The sequence below is a fragment of the Pistacia vera genome, unplaced genomic scaffold (genome assembly GCF_008641045.1).
Source record: "Pistacia vera cultivar Batoury unplaced genomic scaffold, PisVer_v2 Contig968, whole genome shotgun sequence".
Classification (NCBI taxonomy): domain Eukaryota; kingdom Viridiplantae; phylum Streptophyta; class Magnoliopsida; order Sapindales; family Anacardiaceae; genus Pistacia; species Pistacia vera.
In genome coordinates, this window is record NW_022196854.1 from 372,118 (window position 1) to 395,330 (window position 23,213).

The window sequence follows — 23,213 nt, forward strand, 5'->3', positions numbered from 1 at the left end:
TTAAAAGATTATCAACATAAGCAAATCATCTATGATAGAAAATAAAGAACACAACTCATTTTTACATAATTCGGCAACTTGCCTACGTCCATAAGACCAAGTCTAGAAGAAGCTAATCCACTATGAAATACTTATATGTTCAATTACAAAGCCAAAGACAAAGACAAGTATCAATTGCAAAACACTCTCTATTTAATCAACACTTCAATCTTCACTCTTTGGTTAAAACATCAAACCACCATAGCTAGCTTTACTCTACAAGACCACCTAGTCATCCTTGAGCTCTTCTCAAGGTTCAATGACGAATGTGCACTTCAGCTTCAGCAGCTTAAACTCCTCCAAAGAACAACCATGGAACCATGTTCCAGATCCAAACTCAAACAAACAAGAGTTAAACAAGGTATTTCAAGTCTACCTAAGAATAACGAAACACGAATGAAACCTCAAGAAATATGCAAAGTATTATCATAGGTATATTCAGGCTAAAAAAGAAATGCATTGGAGAAGACTAATATAAAGAAATTTGGGTTCCAACGCAAGAGGACAGCCAGCCAACATGTTACTTATGTGTCTTGCTATTGGAAAAAATTTTACCAAACTTTCTTGGGACCACTAACAAAGCAAAACAAATTTTCCAGTACACCATATAAGCAAATGACAAGTGTACATAAACCACCTACACAAATTTCAGATAAGGATAATATCCTAGCAACTAACGGAGACACAATAGGGAAGACATGATAAAGTTATACCTGTAGAGAGGATCAGCATCACAACACTAGCATTCAAAACTTTAACAAGACATGAAAGCACAGGATAGAAGGTAATTCAATATCGATTAACCATCTGCTCAAAAAATTACAAAATTTGAAAATCTTAACTATATAATTAATCAAATCAAATCAACATAGTTGGCATCACCAACAACAACGTATTAATTAATAAATGATTTTGAGTAAGAGTGAGCTTATTGTTCTACATTTATTGAATCAGGGAAAAATAAAAAGAATAAATCAACTTAAGAGTACGAGAACAATTAAAGATAAAGCTTTACTTCTCATCAGCACCTCCCAGTGAAATCTTTCTTCCTTAGAACCCACGTAACAATGTCAATGAGAAAACAGAGATTTCCTTTTATGTATTTTAATAACTTTTTGGTATTTTCACTTTACTTTAACCTTCTAATAGAGGGATCTTACTTCAAATTAACTATAAACCTCTAACATCATAATTGGCAACCATTCAAACCTCATGTTATATCACTCTCTGTCTATTTCGCAAGCTAAAAATATACATATGAAGCATAAAAAAGTAAGAGAAAACATGGAAATTACTAGTAAAAATATGAGTGAACAAAAGATCAAATCAAGACAAGAACGAGAGAGTACCATGCCAAAATGTCGATGAACAGAATGGATTCTTCTATTAGAACTCTTCGACGCAATTAGCTTCTCCACTCCCTTAAATCAAAGCAAAATCACCATCAAATGACAATTTTTACCATAACAATCTCATCTTTGCATTAAATTCTTGTGACAGTCCTGCAAAAGAAATGGAAATTTGAAATCAATCTAGAGATTAAAACAAGAAGTAAAGGAAAATCGAAGGTTACTAAGTGATTTGAGTAGAGTACCCATTGTTATCGACGGCTTTGGTAGCGTTCTCGATCTGGAAAACGCAGCCATCGGGAGAGCTCATTCTCTTGCTTAAGCAGTCAAATCCAAAGACAGAGAAAAATGGCAAGCTGCAATGGAGGAAGAGATGCTATCCCTAAAGGTAAATGGAACCTGGTCTTTGGTTCCAAATCCCAAAGACCAGAAATTGGTTGAGTGCAGATGGTTATTCAAACTTAAGAAAGGTATAACCTCTTCTGACCCTCTTAGGTATAAAGCTAGGTTGGTAGCTAAAGGCTACACCCAGCGGGAGGGAATAGACTTTAATGAGATATTCTCCCCCGTTGTGAAATACAAGACCATTAGGATCATATTAGCCATTGTTGCCCATAAGGACCTAGAATTAGAACAACTGGATGTTAAGACTGCATTTTTGCATGGGAATTTGGATGAGAAAATTTACATGAGACAGCCCACTGGTTTTGTAGATAGGAACCTACCCAATCATGTGTGTCTACTTCATAAATCATTATACGGACTGAAACAGTCCCCTAGGCAGTGGTACAAACGTTTTGATGCATTTATACTCAACATTGGTTTCAATAGAAATATGTATGATAGCTGCTTTTATTATGCACTCTCTGATAACATGCCTTTATATTTGTTGCTATATGTGGAATGTCGATGACATGCTCTTAATTTGCAAGTCTAAGCCTAGGGTAGAAGAACTAAAGAAAAAACTGAACTCTGAATTTGATATGAAAGATTTAGGACATGCAAGAAGGATTCTAGGCATGACCATAGATAGAAACAGGAAGCATAATGAACTAAAAGTGCATCAGACTTCATATTTACAAAAACTGGTGACCAAATTTGGCACGACAGGTTCTAAAATAGTGATTGTACCCTTGGCTGGACATTTTATGTTAAGTAAGACTCAATGTCCCAAAATAGATGCAGATTTAATTAAAATGGAAAATATCCCCTATGCTAATGTAATTAGGTCTGTCATGTATGCTATGATTAGCACTAGACCAGACCTCTCCTTTGTAATTTCCCTCTTAAGCAGATTTATGTCAAATCTTGGTTTTGAACATTGGCTTGCCCTCAAATGGTTGCTTAGGTATATTAAAAGCACATTGGATGTTGGCTTGGAATATGGAAAAAGATTTGACTCACTTGATCTTGTAGGTTTTGTAGACTTTGATTTTGCAGGTGACAAGGATTCAAGGAGGTTAACTACTGCATATTTGTTCACCTTGGGAGGAAACTGTGTAAGCTGGAAGTCTCAGCTCCAACCAATCGTTGCCCTGTCCACCACCGAGGCAGATTATGTGGCTGTTACAGACGTATTCAAAGAAGCTCTTTGGCTCCAAGAATTACTATCAGAAGTACAGCTGCTGGATGGTACAGTTACTGTCTATTCAGACAGCCAAAGTGTTATCCACTTGTGCAAGAACCCAGTGTATCACGAACGGACCAAACATGTTGATGTTAAATACCATTTTGTGAGGGAGCTAGTGGAGAAATGAGTGATCAGCCTGAAAAAGGTACCAACTGAAGACAACCCGGCTGATATGGGAACAAAGGTGGTCACTCCGGCCAAGTTCAAGCACTGCTTGAACTTACTGCATGTCAAATGACCTGCAGATATCAAGCTGTGATAAGCAATTGGTCATGAAACTGCACTGGTAAGGTTTCTTGGTTCTCTTGGTTTGATGATAAGTTAAAGCTTCAAGGTGGAGATTGTTGAGTAAAGCTTTAAACGGTGTCGTATTGCACTTGTCAGTACACTGTCATTTTAAAGTTAAATCAAGTGACGAATCTCAACCATCGAATTCAGCCTGATCTAATGACTCTCACCAGCCTAGCAAGTCAAAGTATATAAAGCCACAAATCTGAGAAAACAAACAGTGAATGGAAATCTCTCTTTCGTGTTTTGCAACAGGGTTAGGGTTCTTGTTTGATACTCTTAATCAAGTCTTCTAATCGGGTCACAGCTTTTGGGAATATTGTGAGTAGAAGGATTAGGTAGTTCTTCTGGTGTAAGCATTCTGTTTCTGGGTTTGCTTATTGTAATTACAGTCAGATTTAAGGGTTTGTTGTAACAATTTGAGAGTTAGGTATTTTGGGTGCGATTTGAGTTGTACTTGTAATACGTTGATCCTTATAGTGCAGTGAGTCCTAATTTGCTTGGAGCTCAACGTGGATGTAGTTTATTCCATTGGAATAAGTGAACCACGGTAAAAATCTTCTGTGTTCTTGATTGGTTAGTCTTGTGATTGTGTTTGTGAGTGTTTAAAGTTAGGTTTGAATTCGGTTTTAATCCCAACAGATTTTATGAAAAATATGCATAGAATATTTATTATGTGTATGCAGGTGGGATACACAGGCTGGGTTGGCTTCTCTGGTATTGTATTGTGGAATTCACATGCTACATTAGACTAGCAACTTGGCTACTTGAACTTGGCTACTTGATTTATGGCTCAAACAATAAGGATCACAAGAAGGACCAAATTATTCAGGGTAAATATTAATTTGAAAACTCTACACTCTCTATAAGCGTTTTGTTTGATCATGTTAACCAACTGACAAAAACAAGCTTTAAATATCAAAATCTACTCAAAACTCTGCACTCTCTTTAAGCGTTTGGTTTGTAAAATACACTTAAGAATTATTAGTTTTTATATAAATGAACAAATTGATAATTGATAAACCTTTCAGACGAGTATGATGCAGGGGACTTTAAATGGTGTTTTTTCCTATGATGATTTGTGTCTTTTTTCTAACGATTTTTTTAAAACATTGTCCTCCAATTAATAATATCCGATTATTTCATTTGATACAATATAGAAAATTGGATTCGGTTAAAAATTCAAATTTGCATCTTTGATCAAGATTGATTATTTATTCACTCATTTTTAACATATATTTTATTTGAAAAAGAAAACACTAATGAGAAATTCTTATATACATGCAAAACCAAGTTTATAAGATAATCATAAATTTTATATTTTATGAATTTTTCTTTTGTGACTTAGTATAACTTTAACCTCAATTCATTATTTCAAGTAACTTTTATTACTTTTTCAAGATGCAACACAAATTAGAAAGGAGAAGTGCCAGAGTTTGAAGGAGAAGGCAAGAGAAGAAGAGCAATGCTGCTAGAGTATGCCTGAGAAGAGAAAATTGAAGAGAAAAAGAAGAAATACTTTTCTATATATTGAATCAAATTCTAAGCTTCTACATTGGGCAATTTATACAAATTTGTAAATGTAAAATAGGAATTAGGATCCCTGTAAATCATTCAATCAATCACAGCTATTAGGGTGATTGATTGAAACTTAATTACACATAAATACACAAATAATTTCCTTGATCTTAGTGGGCTAAGATCAAAGGAAATTTGTAGCTAAGATAAAGGGAATCTGTAGCATTCCCTTTTATGTTTCGTCACTCACTCTCAAGCTTGTGGTTTGTAGATATTGAAAACTCTAAGCTTGCTAAGTAGATGTGAATGCTATCTACTGCATAATGGTTTTATAAAAATATCTGTTGGTTGTTCTGAAGCACGAATATGTAAAGTCTTAATTACCCCTTCCTGTATTTTGCTCCTCACAAAGTGGCTATCAATTTCTATATGTTTCGTTCTTTTATGGAGCACTAGATTTGCTGCTATGTCATTTGTAGCCTTGTTATCACGGGTAAGAGAACGGGTTCCCTTATTTGTACTTCAAGATCCTTCTAGCAACCCTAGAATCTAGATGATCTCACATGTAGTCTTTGCCATGGCTCTGTATTTGGCTTCTACTAAAGATAGGGATACAGTAGATTGTTTCTTTGTTTTCCAAGAAATAAGTGCTCCCCCTAGCTTTATAAAAAACCTAGTGAGTGATTTCCTTGTCATCGGACATGTGGCTCAGTCTGAATCACAATGTGCTACAATATCTAAACCTTTGTTACGAGGGAGGAGAAGTCTTAGACTAGGACACCCTTTCAAGTATTTCAATACCTTTATTGCCACATCCATGTGAGATCATTTAGCTCCGTGCATGAACTGACTAAGAATGTGAACTGCATAACTGATGTTTGGTTAAGTCATTGTGAGATAAATTAGTCAACCAACAAGTCTTTGGCAGTTTGTAGGATCTTCTAAAGGTGGATCATTTTTTAAGGATGATGATCCACTGTCATATTCCTGAGTGGTTAACTTGGTGTTCTGTTTTACTAGAATGACACTTGGCTTGCATCCTGTAGCCTAGAATCATAAATGAGTTCTAAGACGTATTTCCATTGACTGAGAGATATTTCTGTTAGAGATCTTGCAATTTTGATTCTTAGGAAATATTTTGGCTCTCCTAGATCCTTTATTCAGAATTATCTGTTTAGATGTTCTTTTAAGGATTTGATGTCTACTTCATCATTTCCTGTAATGAGAATGTCGTCGACATAGATAATTAGAGCAATGAATGTTTTACCTTTATGCTGAGTAAACATTGCATAGTCATGTTTAGACTGAACAAATCCTATGCCAGTGAGAGCTATTATGAATTTCTCATTCCATTGTTGGGATGCTTGCTTTAGACTATAAAAGGATTTTCACATACGACATATTGTGTGCTCCCCCTGTCTGTGGATTCCCGGAGAAAGGTCCACATAGATTTCTTCATGGAGGTCCCCATAAAGAAAAGCATTATGAACGTCCATTTGATGTAGAGGCCAGTCGCAAACCAAAGCAACTGTAAGGAAGACACAGACAGTGACATGTTTGGCTATCGGCGAGAAGTTCTCTTGATAATCAAACCCTTTACGTTGAGTGAAGCCCTTAGCTACCAAGCGGGCTTTTTAACGTTCAACTGACCCATCAGTACGGTGCTTGATTTTGTAGACTCATTTGCAACCAATGAGTTTTCTATGAGTAGGATGAGGTACTAAATCCCATGTGTGATTCTGATTCAAAGCAGCAAGTTCATCAGCCATTGCTTGGCGCCAGTGGGAATGCTTGACCGCATCTAAGTAACAAGTCAGTTCTTAGTCGACAGAAATGTGACTGATACAAACTCTTTGAATAGGAGAGGGACGATCATAGTTCACATAATTAGAGGTGGGGTATGAGTACCTGAAGAATCTGATATTGTAGGACACTCATAATCTATATCCAGATTGGTGGCCGAGTCTAACGAGCAGTTCGACAGATAGGTAATGCTGGAACTAAATCAGGAGACTTTGGAGGAGAGGACTCTATTAGAATATTGTCAATAGCTATTGAATCAGTATCAAAATCAGTAACAGTAGGTTGCTAAGGAGCCTTAGGAGCAGGTATCATAGAAAAAAGAGGATCCGGTAGAGAGGGAGCATCACCATCATAAAACAGTCGTGGAGATGAAGATGGAACCAAGTCAGTGTTGACAAAAAGGAATATGTCTTCATGAAACATAACATCTCTAGATATTAGAAAGCGGTCTTTAGTTGGATCATAAAGTCTGTAACTTTTCTAAAGCGTGGGATAGCCCATAAAGATGCAGCGGGTGGCCCGAGATCCGAACTTATCATGGGATCTAAGAGTAGCAGCATAACAGAGATAGCCAAACACTCGAAGGTGATCAATGGTTGGTTGTTTCTTGAATAATATCTCAAAAAGAGTCTTTCTATGAAGGACTCTGGTCGGCATGCGGTTGATTAGGTATATGGTTGTGATCACACATTCACCCCAGAATGAGACAGGTATGGTAGCTTGGTGTTTTGGGTCGGGCTGCTTCTAAGAGATGGCAGTGTTTTCTTTCAACAACCCCGTTTTTTTGTGGGGTATAGGTGCAAGAACTTTCATGAAGAATGTCATTGGATAAAAATAAGGAAGAACAACTATGGTTGAAAAAATCTCTAGCACTGTCAGTTCTAACTCGTTGGACTGATGTATGAAATTGAGTGTTGACCATAGCGAAGTGTTTAATGTGGGCAAGTGTTTGGGCTTTGGATTACATGAGAAATGTCCATGTCCCTTGGGAAAAATCATCAACAATGGTAAGAAAATATGGAACCATCATGATTTGGGCTGTTATATGGGCCCCAAAAGTCAAGATGGATCAGGGCAAAAGGTTGAGTGGTAGTGGAAGTGCTTTTTGGAAAACTAATTCTTGCTTGTTTAGCTAATGGACATATTTGACATTTGGAATGAGGAATAGTGGCACTGTGACCCAATCTTTGATAAAAATAACAGAAGTTTTATTAAGCATTGTATTACAATTGGAAATTTTATTGGATGTAATACAAGGAGAAATAACATTAGGAGACTTATTAGGTACCCAATAGTATAGACCTCTATTGACTTTACCTAAGCCCATCAATGTCCCAATCGAAGGGTCTTGAAATTCACAGGTATTAGGACAAAATTTCATAGTGCAACTATTATCTAAACATAATTTGGATACTAGCCATCAACTCAGCCACGCAAATAGCACCACCAATTGGAAATCAGTCGTTGTTCTTGCGTGTTGTCACCAGAGTTAGGAGGAGTCCAATTGTCGTCGAACGAATCAGATCGTCGAAGTCCCAAAGCCGATGCCAAAACCCAATCGTCCCCAACAACTGATTTCCGAAGCTCAATTGTCACCAAGAAGATCAAATTGCAGATTCGTTCCAATCATCGTTGAGAGGATCAAATTGGCAATGACCTGAAACCAACGCCGATGCCAAAACAAACGGATTGTTGCTAATGCCAAGAAAATCGATAGTTGAAGTTATCGATCTTCTACCGCTGTCATCTTTCGCCAATCTGATGCTGATCTGTTGAAGCTAACAACGCTGGTCAGCTGCTATCAAGAGGAGACGTTGGTGAACTTTTTAAGAGTTTGGGTGCCTCGTCTCTTATCTCTCTTTTTTTTTCTCTTTTATTTAAAAATTAAAAAAAAATTGGTAGAACCATCACGGTCAAAACCTATTATTATTCAATCTAATGGAGCTTTCAATGTAGGAATTACCCTTACTGAATCGAACTACGATGTGTGGTCTTAGCTCATGGAAATGCAAATTACTAAGAGGGAAAAACTTTCCTATATTCGTGGAAAGAAACAACCACCAAAAAATTTAGATGAAGGGTATGAAAAATGGTATGCTAAAAACCAAAATGTCAAGTGGTGGTTGCTGATGTCCATGTCTCTTGAAATTACGAAGCATTACCTATGCTTATCTCCTGCTCATGAAATCTGGAGTGCTCTTTCCAAAGCCTTCTATAATGGAAGTGATGAGTTACTTGTCTTCTTGTTGCATTAGAGAGCCTTTACTGCTAAACAAAATGTAAGGCCACATTCTCTGTGTATTATAGAGAGTTGGTGGAAATATTTCATGAATTAAACTAGCACAATAAAGTGGTTATGAAGGATCCTGATGACATAATAGCATATCATAAATTTGTCAAGCAATTACGAGTACACATAGTTCTTGCAGGATTAGATGGAGAGTTTGAACAAATCCGTGGAGAAATTCTGCGTAAAACCTAGTTCCAAATTTAGAAGCAAGTTACTTGGAGGTTTAACAAGAGGCGGTACATCATATTACCTTGAAGGGAGAATTAGGGAACGTTGAAACTTCAGCAATGGTAGCTCATAATAGAAGCCAGCATACACAGACAAAATCCAGCAAACCCAACAACGGTGACAAGAAGTGCACTCACTACAACAAATCTGGTCATAGCAAGAGCCAATGTTTTGAATTTTTTGGATATCCACACTGGTGGGATCACAATCGCAATCAAAGGAAGAAGAATTTAAAGAGAAAATCTATTGATGTTGTTGTGGAAAAGAAGGAAGATGTCAAACAGTCCTCATCATTTGTAGCCACTATGTGACATCTAGGCACCAACTTGAGGGGGAGTGTTGAGATTTTCTAAATATTCTGTAAATCTTCTAATTATTCTGTAATGCTCCAATTATGTCAAGCTTACGATTTTCATAATATTCTAGATATAAAGTAATCTCCTAATTTCGTCAAGCATTATATTGTGTAATTTGTAACTGACATAATTAGTAGATTCAGTAGATTATATTCTCCCTATATAAAGATTGTAACTCTTTAGTGAAAATCAATGAATTGAAAATACAATTCTTCAAAAAAAACATTTTGCACTTGTATATTCTAGATTAAAGTCGCTATTTGAAACTCCTTGGATACATTATTGTCAATTCTTTCTTTCATATTTATAATTAACATAATTTTATCTAATCATTGGATGATGATCCAATCATCCAAAACCATAATCGATACTTGATACTCAATAGGTATAGACATTATTAAATTTTCTGTAGTGGACCTAAAAGTAAGATTTCAAAGATTAAATTAATTTCATATGCCATTACTAACATAACCTTGATAAAAGAATAAAGGAACTCACTGCTTACAAGGAAAGGAAGGTATATGTACATGAAGTCAAAATTTGTGGATGTAATATCAAGAAATTACTTTATTCTTTTCTGATATTGGGTGATTGAATTCGTAAGCCATCAAACATCCAAAAATAATTTTATAAAAGTCAGTTATACCTAATTAGGAAGAAGAAACAAAAGGCAAAATCCAATTAATTATTAATTATTCTTTCTGCAATTGGATATATATATGGAGTTTAAGAACTCAAGAGAAGGAGTCGTCTTAAGAGGTATATATATATTTATTTATTTATTTATTTATTTATTTATTTATTTATTTATTTTTATCACGATTAACCATGCAGTGGTCCTTATCTAACAAATTTTTATCTTCTTCCAGTGTTAAGGGACACTCCGCCTAGTCATTACTTGTTAAAAATTCAGTCTTTCTCATCTCTTAACAATTTAAACAAGTTCATCTCAAACGATTTTGATGCCGGGAGCTTCAAATGGTATTTTATTTAATGACATAATATCTACTTTGTTTGATTGTATATAATTTTTTGAAGAATTAAGCCAAATAGGGGACTTATTATTATAGATAAGAATACATATTTAGATCTTTTTTTTAACATTTTGAACTTCATCTACAATTATAGGAAATTGTGTCTCTATCCAAATGGGGACAAGGAGAATAAAGGGGAAGGTCATATATCTATTTACTTAGAATTGGCAGAAATGAGTTCTCTCCCTATTGGGTGGGAAATCAATGTGATTTTCAATTTTTTTGTATTTGATCAGCTTCAGGACAAGTATGTTACAATTGAAGGTAGCTTATTTCTCTACATATAATTCCGCAACATTTATCTTTTCTGGCTCTTTCATATATATATTTTATTTTCTTTTTCTTTTTCTTCTGATGTAGATGGGAGAATAAGGCGTTTCCATTCAATGAAGACAGAATGCGGCTTTTCCAAATTCTTGGACCTGGAAACCTTTCTTAATCCATCAAACGGATACCTTATCAAAGACACTTGTGTCTTTGGTGCAGAGGTTTTTGTTATCAAAAATACTTTTAAGGGGGAGTTTTTATCAAAGATGGAAGATCCTACTACTCATTATCATACCTGGATAGTTAAAAATTTTACGACCATGACTAATAAAAAATACATTTCTGAATCATTCGGACCGTACAAATGGTTTGTATGTGCATGACGGATTTTGGCATTGATTGAATATATATTTACCTCTCTTCGCTATATATTTGCCTACAGCTTATGCTGATTAATGTCTTGCAGGTATGTTATTCTCTTCCCTAATGGACATAAGGAGGGCAAGGGAAAAAATATTTCAATTTATTTATCATATGATCATTCTTTTAATGCTAAATTATTTGTAAATTTCATTCTGCGTGTCAAAAATCAAAGGGATGGACCTCACATTGAAGGAAAAGGTTAGTTCAATGGGAACCGTTAATGATTTTACTTTTTCTATGGAAGGTTTTTCCCATGAAATTTGATCTTATGAACATGTGCTTTTTCTTTGATTCCAGTTGAAGACCATATGTTTTATCCAATAGACAAGGATTTGGGTTTTCCAGAATTTATGTTGTTAGATACATTGAAAGATCCGAAACAGGGTTATTTGGTGGATGACACTTGCATCATTGAAGCAGAAGTTAAATTGCTTGGTTCGGTTATTTTGAACAAGTCATGGCTCTCCTAAACGTATTAAAATTTCCCCAGCAATAATAGGTTTAGGTTGTGATACAAAAATGATACTTAATGTTTGTCTATAATTCTGCATCTTGTAATGTTGTAGTGTGCGAAACCAAGGGTTCTGATATATAAGATTTGTGGTGCTACTTTGTTTTCATTCGCTAGTGTTGTTGTTCTTGTACTATCTTGTGTCTCATATTGGAGCTTTTAAGTTATTTGACCATGCTTACTATTAAAACTGTGCCAAAAGTGAGTGATGAAATTTCAATCCTTTACCATATTGTTAAAACTTAAGCAAAATGGGTTCACTTGTTCATTTTGTGCTTATAAGTTGTTTAAAAGATTATCAACATAAGCAAATCATCTATGATAGAAAATAAAGAACTCAACTCATTTTTACATAATTCGGCAACTTGCCTACATCCATAAGACCAAGTCTAGAAGAAGCTGATCCACTATGAAATACTTATATGTTCAATTACAAAGCCAAAGACAAAGACAAGTATCAGTTGCAAAACACTCCCTATTAAATCAACACTTCAATCTTCACTCTTTGGTTAAAACATCAAACCACCATAGCTAGCTTCACTCTACAAGACCACCTAGTCATCCTTGAGCTCTTCTCAAGGTTCAATGCCGAATGTGCACTTCAGTTTCAGCAGCTTAAACTCCTCCAAGCAACAACCATGGAACCATGTTCCAGATCCAAACTCAAACAAACAAGAGTTAAACAAGGTATTTCAAGTCTACCTAAGCATAATGAAAAACGAATGACTTACGCAGTCAAATCCAAGACAAGAAAAATGGCAGCTGCAATGGAGGAAGAGATGCTATCCCTAAAGGTAATGGAACCTGGTCTTTGGTTCCAATCCCAAAGACCAAATTGGTTGAGTGCAGTGGTTATTCAAACTTAAGAAAGGTATACATCTTCTGACCCTCTAGGTATAAGCTAGGTTGGTAGCTAAGGCTACACCCAGCGGGAGGGAATAGACTTTAATGAGATATTCTCCCCGTTGTGAAATACAAGACCATTAGGATCATATAGCCATTGTTGCCCATAAGGACCTAAATTAGAACACTGGTTAAGACTGCATTTTGCATGGGAATTTGGATGAGAAAATTTACATGAGACAGCCCACTGGTTTTGTAGATAGGAACCTACCCAATCATGTTGTGTCTACTTCATAAATCATTAACGGACTGAAACAGTCCCTAGGCATGGTGTACAAACGTTTTGATGCATTTATACTCAACATTGGTTTCAATAGAAATATGTATGATAGCTGCTTTTATTATGCACTCTCTGATAACATGCCTTTATATTTGTTGCTATATGTGGAATGTCGATGACATGCTCTTAATTTGCAAGTCTAAGCCTAGGGTAGAAAACTAAAGAAAAAACTGAACTCTGAATTTGATATGAAAGATTTAGGACATGCAAGAAGGATTCTAGGCAGACCATAGATAAAACAGAAGCATAATGAACTAAAAGTGCATCAGACTTCATATTTACAAAAACTGGTGACCAAATTTGGCACGACAGTTCTAAATAGTGATTGTACCCTTGGCTGGACATTTTATGTTAAGTAAGACTCAATGTCCCAAAATAGATCAGATTTAATAAATGGAAAATATCCCCTATGCTAATGTATGTGTCTGTCATGTATGCTATGATTAGCACTAGACCAACCTCTCCTTTGTAATTTCCCTCTTAAGCAATTTATGTCAAATCTTGGTTTTGAACATTGGCTTGCCCTCAAATGGTTGCTTAGGTATATTAAAAGCACATTGGATGTTGGCTTGGAATATGGAAAAGATTTGACTCACTTGATCTTGTAGGTTTTGTAACTTTGATTTTGCAGGTGACAAGGATTCAAGGAGGTTAACTACTGCATATTTGTTCACCTTGGAGGAAACTGTAAGCTGGAAGTCTCTCAGCTCCAACCAATGTTGCCCTGTCCACCCACCGGGCAGATTATGTGGCTGTTACAGACTTATCAAAGAAGCTCTTTGGCTCCAAGAATTACTATCAGAAGTACAGCTGCTGGATGGTACAGTTACTGTCTATTCGACAGCCAAAGTGTTATCCACTTGTGCAAGAACCCAGTGTATCACGAACGGACCAACATGTTGATGTTAAATACCATTTTGTGAGGGAGCTAGTGGAAAAATGAGTGATCAGCCTGAAAAAGGTACCACCTGAAGACAACCCGCTGATATGGGAACAAAGGTGGTCACTCCGGCCAGTTCAAGCACTGCTTGAACTTACGCATGTCAAATGACCTGCAGATATCAAGCTGTGATAAGCAATTGGTCTGAAACTGCACTGGTAGGTTTCTTGGTTCTCTTGGTTTGATGAAAGTTAAGCTTCAAGGTGGAGATTGTTGATTAAAGCTTAAACGGTGTCGTATTGCACTTGTCAGTACACTGTCATTTTAAAGTTAAATCAAGTGACGAATCTCAACCATCGAATTCAGCCTGATCTAATGACTCTCACCAGCCTAGCAAGTCAGTATATAAAGCCACAAATCTGAGAAAACAAACAGTGAATGGAAACTCTCTTTCGTGTTTTGCAACAGGGTTAGGGTTCTTGTTTGATACTCTTAATCAGTCTTCTAATCGGGTCACAGCTTTGGAATATTGTGAGTAGAAGGATTAGGTAGTTCTTCTGGTGTAGCATTCTGTTTCTGGGTTTGCTTTGTAATTACAGTCAGATTTAAGGGTTTGTTGTAACAATTTGAGAGTTAGTATTTTGGGTGCGATTTGAGTTGTACTTGTAATCGTTGATCCTTATAGTGCAGTGAGTCCTAATTTGCTTGGAGCTCAACGTGATGTAGTTTATTCCATTGGAATAAGTGAACCACGGTAAAATCTTCTTGTTTCTTGATTGGTTAGTCTTGTGATTGTTTTTGTGAGTGTTTAAAGTTAGGTTGTAATTCGGTTTTAATCCCAACAGATTTTATGAAAAATATGCATAGAATATTTATTATGTGTATGCAGGTGGGATACACAGGCTGGGTTGGCTTCTCTGGTATTGTATTGTGGAATTCACATGCTACATTAGACTAGCAACTTGGCTACTTGAACTTGGCTACTTGATTTATGGCTCAAACAATAAGGATCACAAGAAGGACCAAATTATTCAGGGTAAATATTAATTTGAAAACTCTACACTCTCTATAAGCGTTTTGTTTGATCATGTTAACCAACTGACAAACAAGCTTTAAATATCAAAATCTACTCAAAACTCTGCACTCTCTTTAAGCGTTTGTTTGTAAAATACACTTAAAATTATTAGTTTTTATATAATGAACAAATTGATAATTGATAAACCTTTCAGACGAGTATGATGCAGGGGACTTTAAATGGTGTTCTTTCCTATGATGATTTGTGTCTTTTTTCTAACGATTTTTGAACATTGTCCTCCAATTTAATCCGTATATTTCATTTGATACAATATAGATTGGATTCGGTTAAATTCAATTTGCATCTTTGATCAGATTGATTATTTATTCACTCATTTTTAACATATATTTTATTTGAAAAAAGAAACACTAGAGAAATTCTTATATCAATGCAAAACCAAGTTTAAAGATATCATAAATTTTATATTTTATGAATTTTTCTTTTGTGACTTATTATAACTTTAACCTCAATTCATTATTTCAAGTAACTTTTATTACTTTTTCAAGATGCAACACAAATTAGAAAGGAGAAGTGCCAGGTTTGAAGGAGAAGGCAAGAGAAGAAGAGCAATGCTCTAGAGTATGCCTGAGAAAGAAAATTGGAAAAAGAAGAAATACTTTCTATATATTGAATCAAATTCTAAGCTTCTACATTGGCAATTTATCAAATTTGTAAATGTAAAATAGGAATTAGGATCCCTGTATCATTCAATCAATCACAGCTATTAGGGTGATTGATGAAACTTAATTACACATAAATACACAAATAATTTCCTTGATCTTAGTGGGCTAAGATCAAAGGAAATTTGTGCTAAGATAAAGGGAATCTGTAGCTTCCCTTTTATGTTTCGTCACTCACTCTAAAGCTTGTGTTTGTAGATATGAAAACTCTAAGCTTGCTAAGTAGATTGAATGCTATCTACTGCATAATGGTTTTATAAAAATATCTGTTGGTTGTTCTGAAGCACGAATATGTAAAGTCTAATTACCCCTTCCTGTATTTTGCTCCTCACAAAGTGGCTATCAATTTCTATATGTTTCGTTCTTTTAGGAGCACAGATTTGCTGCTATGTCTTTGTAGCCTTGTTATCCGGGTAAGAGAACGGTTCCCTATTTGTACTTCAAGATCCTTCTAGCAACCCTAGAATCTAGATGATCTCACTGTAGTCTTTGCCATGGCTCTGTATTTGGCTTCACTAAAGATAGGGATACAGTGATTGTTTCTTTGTTTTCCAAGAATAAGTGCTCCCCCTAGCTTTATAAAAACCTAGTGAGTGATTTCCTTGTCATCGGACATGTGGCTCAGTCTGAATCACAATGTGCTACATATCTAAACCTTTGTTACGAAGGAGAAGTCTTAGACTAGGACACCCTTTCAGTATTTCAATACCTTTTTGCCACATCCATGTGAGATCATTAGCTCCGTGCATGAACTGACTAAGAATGTAACTGCATAACTGATGTTTGGTTAAGTCATTGTGAATAAATTAGTCACCAACAAGTCTTTGCAGTTTGTAGGCTTCTAAAGGTGGATCATTTTTTAAGGATGATGTCCACTGTCATATTCCTGAGTGGTTAACTTGGTGCTGTTTTAGAATGACACTTGGCTTGCATCCTGTAGCCTAGAATCATAAATGAGTTCTAAGACGTTTCCATTGACTGAGATATTTCTGTTAGAGACTTGCAATTTTGATTCTTAGGAAATATTTTGGCTCTCCTAGATCCTTTATTCAGTTATCTGTTGATGTTCTTTTAAGGATTTGATGTCTACTTCATCATTTCCTGTAATGAGAATGTCGTCGACAAGATAATTAGAGCAATGAATGTTTTACCTTATGCTGAGTAAACATTGCATAGTCATGTTTAGACTGAACAAACTCCTATCCAGTGAGAGCTATTATGAATTTCTCATTCCATTGTTGGATGCTTGCTTTAGACTAAAAGGATTTTCACATACGACATATTGTGTCTCCCCCTGCTGTGGATTCCCGAAAAGTCCACATAGATTTCTTCATGGAGGTCCCCATAAAGAAAAGCATTATGAACGTCCATTTGATGTAGAGGCCGTCGCAAACCAAAGCAACTTTAAGGAAGACACAGACAGTGACATGTTGGCTATCGGCAGAAGTTCTCTTGATAATCAAACCCTTTACGTTGAGTGAAGCCCTTAGCACCAAGCGGGCTTTTTAACGTTCAACTGACCCATCAGTACGTGCTTGATTTTGTAGACTCATTTGCAACCAATGAGTTTTCTATGAGTAGGATGAGGTATAAATCCCATGTGTGATTCTGATTCAAAGCAGCAAGTTCATCACCATTGCTTGGCGCCAGTGGGAATGCTGACCGCATCTAAGTAACAAGTCAGTTCTTAGTCGACAGAATGTGACTGATACAAACTCTTTGAATAGGAGAGGGACGATCATAGTTCACATAATTAGAGGTGGGGTATGATACCTGAAGAATCTGATATTGTAGGACACTCTAATCTAATCCAGATTGGTGGCCGAGTCTAACGAGCAGTTCGACAGATAGGTAATGCTGGAACTAATCAGGAGACTTTGGAGAGGACTCTATTAGAATATTGTCAATAGCTATTGATCATTATCAAAATCATAACAGTAGGTTGCTAGGAGCCTTAGGGCAGGTATCATAGAAAAAAAGGACCGGTAGAGAGGGAGCATCACCATCATAAAACATTCGTGGAGATGAAGATGGAACCAAGTCATTGTTACAAAAGAATATGTCTTCATGAAACATAACATCTCTAATATTAGAAAGCGGTCTTTAGTTGGATCATAAGTCTGTAACTTTTCTAAAGCGTGGGATAGCCCATAAAGATGCAGCGGGTGCCCGAGATCCGAACTTATCATGGGATCTAAGAGTAGCATACGAGATAGCCAAACACTCGAAGGTGATCAATGGTTGGTTGTTTCTTGAATAATTCTCAAAAAGAGTCTTTCTATGAAGGACTCTGGTCGGCATGCGTTGATTAGTATATTGTTGTATCACACATTCACCCAGAATGAACAGGTATGGTAGCTTGTGTTTTTGGGTCGCTGCTTCTAAGAGATGGCAGTGTTTTCTTTCAACAACCCCGTTTTTTTGTGGGGTATAGGTCAGAACTTTCATGAAGAATGTCATTGGATAAAAATAAGGAAACAACTTGGTTGAAAAATCTCTAGCACTGTCAGTTCTAACTCGGTGGACTGATGTATGAAATTGAGTGTTGACCATAGCGAAGTGTTTAATGTGGGCAAGTGTTTGGGCTTTGGATTACATGAAAATGCCATGTCCCTTGGAAAAATCATCAACATGGTAAGAAAATATGGAACCATCATGATTTGGGCTGTTTATGGGCCCCAAAGTCAAGATGGATCAGGGCAAAAGGTTGAGTGTAGTGGAAGTGCTTTTTGGAAAACTAATTCTTGCTTGTTTAGCTAATGGACATATTTGACATTTGGAATGAGGAATAGTGGCACTGTGACCCAATCTTGATAAATAACAGAAGTTTTATTAAGCTTGTATTACAATTGGAAATTTTATTGGATGTAATACAAGGAGAAATAACATTAGGAGACTTATTAGGTACCCAATAGTATAGACCTCTATTGACTTTACCTAAGCCCATCAATTCCCAATCGAAGGGTCTTGAAATTCACAGGTATTAGACAAAATTTCATATTGCAACTATTATCTAAACATAATTTGGTACTAGCCATCAACTCAGCCAGCACAATAGCACCACCAATTGGAAATCAGTCGTTTCTTGCGTGGTCTCACCAGAGTTGGAGGAGTCCAATTGTCGTCGAACGAATCAGATGTCGAAGTCCCAAAGCCGATGCCAAAACCCAATCGTCCCCAACAACTGATTCCGAAGCTCAATTGTCACCAAGAAGATCAAATTGCAGATTCGTTCCAATCATCGTTGAGAGGATCAAATTGGCAATGACCTGAAACCAACGCCGATGCCAAAACAAACGGATTGTTGCTATGCCAAAAATCGATAGTTGAAGTTATCGATCTTCTACGCTGTCATCTTTCCCAATCTGATGCGATGCTTTTTGAAGCTAACAACGCTGGTCGTGCTACAAGAGGAGACGTTGGTGAACTTTTTAAGAGTTTGGGTGCCTCGTCTCTTACTCTCTTTTTTTTTCTCTTTATTTAAAAATTAAAAAAAATTGGTAGAACCATCACGGTCAAAACCATTTTTATTCAATCTAATGGACTTTCAATGTAGGAATTACCCTTACTGAATCGAACTACGATGTGTGGTCTTAGCTCATGAAATGCAAATTACTAAGAGGGAAAAACTTTCCTATATTCGTGGAAAGAAACAACCACCAAAAAATTTAGATGAGGGGATGAAAATGGTATGCTAAAAACCAAATGTCAATGGTGGTTGCTGATGTCCATGTTCTTGAAATTACAGCATTACCTATGCTTATCTCCTGCTCATGAAATCTGGAGTGCTCTTTCCAAAGCCTTCTATAATGGAAGTGATGAGTTACTTGTCTTCTTGTTGCATTAGAGAGCCTTTACTGCTAAACAAAATGTAAGGCCACATTCTCTGTGTATTATAGAGAGTTGGTGGTATTTCATGAATTAAACTAGCACAATAAAGTGGTTATGAAGATCCTGATGACATAATAGCATATCATAATTTGTCAACAATTACGAGTACCCATAGTTTCTTGCAGGATTAGATGGAGAGTTTGAACAAATCCGTGAGAAATTCTGCGTAAAACCTAGTTCCAAATTTAGAAGCAAGTTACTTGGAGGTTTAACAAGAGGCGGTACACTCATATTCCTTGAAGGGAGAATTAGGGAACGTTGAAACTTCCGAATGGTAGCTCATAATAGAAGCCAGCATACACACAAATCCGCAAACCCAACAACGGTGACAGAAGTGCACTCACTACACAAATCTGGTCATAGCAAGAGCCAATGTTTTGAATTTTTTGGATATCACACTGTGGAATCACTCGCAATCAAAGGAAGAAATTTAAAGAGAAAATCTATTGATGTTGTTGTGGAAAGAAGGAAGATGTCAAACAGTCCTCATCATTTGTAGCACTATGTGACATCTAGGCACCAACTTGAGGGGGAGTGTTGAGATTTTCTAAATATTCTGAAACTTCTAATTTTCTGTAATGCTCCAATTATGTCAAGTACGATTTTCATAATATTCTAGATATAAAGTAATCTCCAATTTCGTCAGCATTATATTGTGTATTTGTAACTGACATAATAGTAATTCAGTAGATTAATTCTCCCTATATAGATTGTAACTCTTTAGTGAAAATCAATGAATTGAAAATACAATTCTTCAAAAAAACATTTTGCACTTGTATATTCTAGATTAAAGTCGCTATTTGAAACTCCTTATACATTATTGTCAATTCTTTCTTTCATATTTATAATTAACATATTTTATCTAATCATTGGATGATGATCCAATCATCCAAAACCATAATCGATACTTGTACTCAATAGGTGGACATTATTAATTTTCTGTAGTGACCTAAAAGTAATTTCAAAGATTAAATTATTTCATATGCCATTTACCTGTATAGAGGATCAGCATCACCAGCACTGGCATTCAAAACTTTAACAAGACATGAAAGCACAAGATAGAAAGTGATCCAATATCGATTAACCATCTGCTCAAAAAATTACAAAATTTGAAAATCTTAACTATATAATTAATCAAATCAAGTCAACATAGTTCATATCACCAACAACAATGTATTAATTAATAAATGATTTTGAGTAAGAGTGAGGTTATTGTTCTACATTGATTGAATCAGCGAAAATAAAAAGATTAAATCAACTTAGAGTACGAGAACAATTAAAGATAAAGCTTTACTTCTCAGTAGCAGCTCCCAATGAAATCTTTCTTCCTTAGAACCCACGTAACAATGTCAATGAAGAAACAGAAATTTCCTTTTATGTATTTTAATTACTTTTTGGTATTTTCACTTTACTTTAACCTTCTAATAGAGGGATCTTACTTCAAATTAACTGTAAACCTCTAACAACTTAATTGGCAACCATTCTAACCTCCTGTTAAATCACTTTCTGTCTATTTCACAAGCTAAAAATATACATATGAAGCATAAAAAAGTAAGAGAAAACATGGAAATTACTGGTAAAAACATGAGTGAACAAAAGATCAAATGTAGACAAGAACGAGAGAGCACCATGCCAAAATGCCGATGAACAGAATGGATTCTTCTATTAGAACTCTTCGACGCAATTAGCTTCTCCACTCCCTTAAATCAAACCAAAATCACCATCAAATGACAGTTTTTAAATAGTACAATAATAATAATAATAATAATAATAATAATAATAATAATAATAATAATAAAATGAAATTTACCATAACAATCTCATCTTTGCATTTAATTCCTGTGACAGTCCTGCAAAAGAAATGGAAATTTGAAATCAATCTAGAGATTAAAACAAGAAGTGAAGGAAAATCGAAGGTTACTAAGTGATTTGAGTAGAGTACCCGCTGTTATCGACGGCTTTGGCGGCGTTCTCGATCTGGAAAACGCGACCATCGGGAGAGCTCATTCTCTTGCTTTGATTTGATTCTTCGGACTTTCCTTTGTGTTTCTTCAACTATGTCACAGAGAAAGTCTGGTCCTATTTTCTTTCTTTTTCCTTTTTAATAGGATATTATCAAATGATGATACAAACATTTCAAAACTTTCAGAGGAGAAAGTTACAAATTCTTCGATTAAAGAATATCTAACTGTAATTTATTGTTAATTTAACGAAAAATGATAAAAAGATTTAAATGTTATTAACATTTTTTTATTTTTTCTAATTAAATTTAGTTTTTAATTGAAATTTTTTAAAAAGAACACTTCTTTTTAAGAAAATCGATGAAAAAAAAAAATTAAAATTAAGAATTGATGAAAAATTTTTAAAAAGAAAGCTCTTTCCAACTTTTTTTTTTTCAAATTTTTTAACTTTTTGAGTAATTTTAATTTATTTTCTAAAAAGAAATAATTTAAATGTATACTGTCATTGTTTTGTCATTTTCTAAAGTTAAATATGACATTAAATAACTTGTTATTGTTTCTTAATTGAAGAATTTGCAACTTCCATTTTTCAATTAATTTTTTTTTTTTTAAAGTTTACCTTAATTGATATTATCCTTTTAATATCTATTAAAAAAAAAAAGGTTATTTAAAAATTTTTCATAAGTTTAGCCAAATCGTGTGAACACCACTTGTTTTATTGCTATATAGGAAGCCCCCATCTTTTGCAGACTGTTATACTATTCTGTCAAAAGAGCATGCCTATTTTGCCCTTATAGATTTACAACTGAACTTAATTGACTTATCCCTTTGCCTGGCCACCAGTAAGCGCCTTACGGTGGCCAACTTGGCCAGCCGCAAAGTCCTGATCCACAACAAATAAAGAGAGAGATTAGAAGAAATAGAAGAGAAGAGGAGGAGAGAAGGAAGAGAAAAAGAAAGAGGAATTGGAACAGAAGAAAGAGACCAAGAAAAGAGGAGGAAGTGAAGATAAAAGAGAAAAAGAAAGATAAGATGTTGATGCTTGATTTTGACACTAACGACTTCGCATGTGCAAAGTGATAAGAGGATCTTAAAAATCACACGTGATTAATATGAGATTTAGGCAAGGTTATTGGTGTATGCAAAGACTTAATAATAAAGGAGACAATGAGAATTTTTATAGTGGTTCGGATGCTTAAAACGATTTCTACATCCACTGTAATCTATTATATGAGTGTTTTTGGTTATCAGCCAAGTTACAAGAGGTTGCGAACAGCGAACATAATTACAAGAGCTTGATATTTAGAGAGAATATTAAGTCAATCTCTTTCCCGTAGGTTGTCTTTGCTATAAAACTGTTGAAATCCGAGATCCCAATTTTGTAAGGGGCAATCCTCTATTTATAGTCGTTGAGTTCAACATAATGATTACAAGTCTACAAGTGAGTAGGTACCATGCAAATCTTTCCTTGCCTCCCATTAGTTAATAACTTAAAAAATATCCATAAATTATATGGGGTTTGGACAGGTGTGTGGACCACATTCATTCACAGACAAAACTTGAGCCTGCTGGGTTAGTGATAGCCGTGTTCTCTCTGTCTTGGGGTGACGTGGCAAATTCTGGGCAGCACAAAGCCTTCTTGAACTCTGATTGGTGCTCGTTGATGTAAGCTTACGTCAGCCCTAATTTTTTAGGCATAACAGAAGCTCCCCAATTCTTGAGATTCAAGGAATTGGATTTCGAGAACTTCACGATTATGCCACAACCTAACTTGTCCTCAAAAATTCTTACTTGAGTTAAGCACTGA

The 23,213-nt window shown here is 35.5% G+C and overlaps 1 protein-coding gene across 2 annotated transcripts in view; it reads right to left on the minus strand.

The window, feature by feature from the left end:
* LOC116121149 (post-GPI attachment to proteins factor 3-like) overlaps positions 1–21,610 on the minus strand; it is a 91,859-nt gene extending 70,249 nt beyond the window's left edge. Inside the window, exons 1-4 of one of the 2 annotated variants that reach the window (XM_031407087.1) lie at positions 21,388–21,610; positions 21,256–21,295; positions 21,074–21,145; positions 20,439–20,533 (exon numbers count right to left, since the gene is read on the minus strand). In XM_031407087.1, coding sequence (XP_031262947.1) covers positions 20,439–20,533; positions 21,074–21,145; positions 21,256–21,295; positions 21,388–21,452 — 272 coding nt within the window. In that variant the 5' untranslated portion in view covers positions 21,453–21,610. The remainder of the gene's footprint in view (positions 1–20,438; positions 20,534–21,073; positions 21,146–21,255; positions 21,296–21,387) is intronic. The other variant, XM_031407088.1, reaches the window with a different exon arrangement.
* Positions 21,611–23,213: the final 1,603 nt, after the last annotated feature.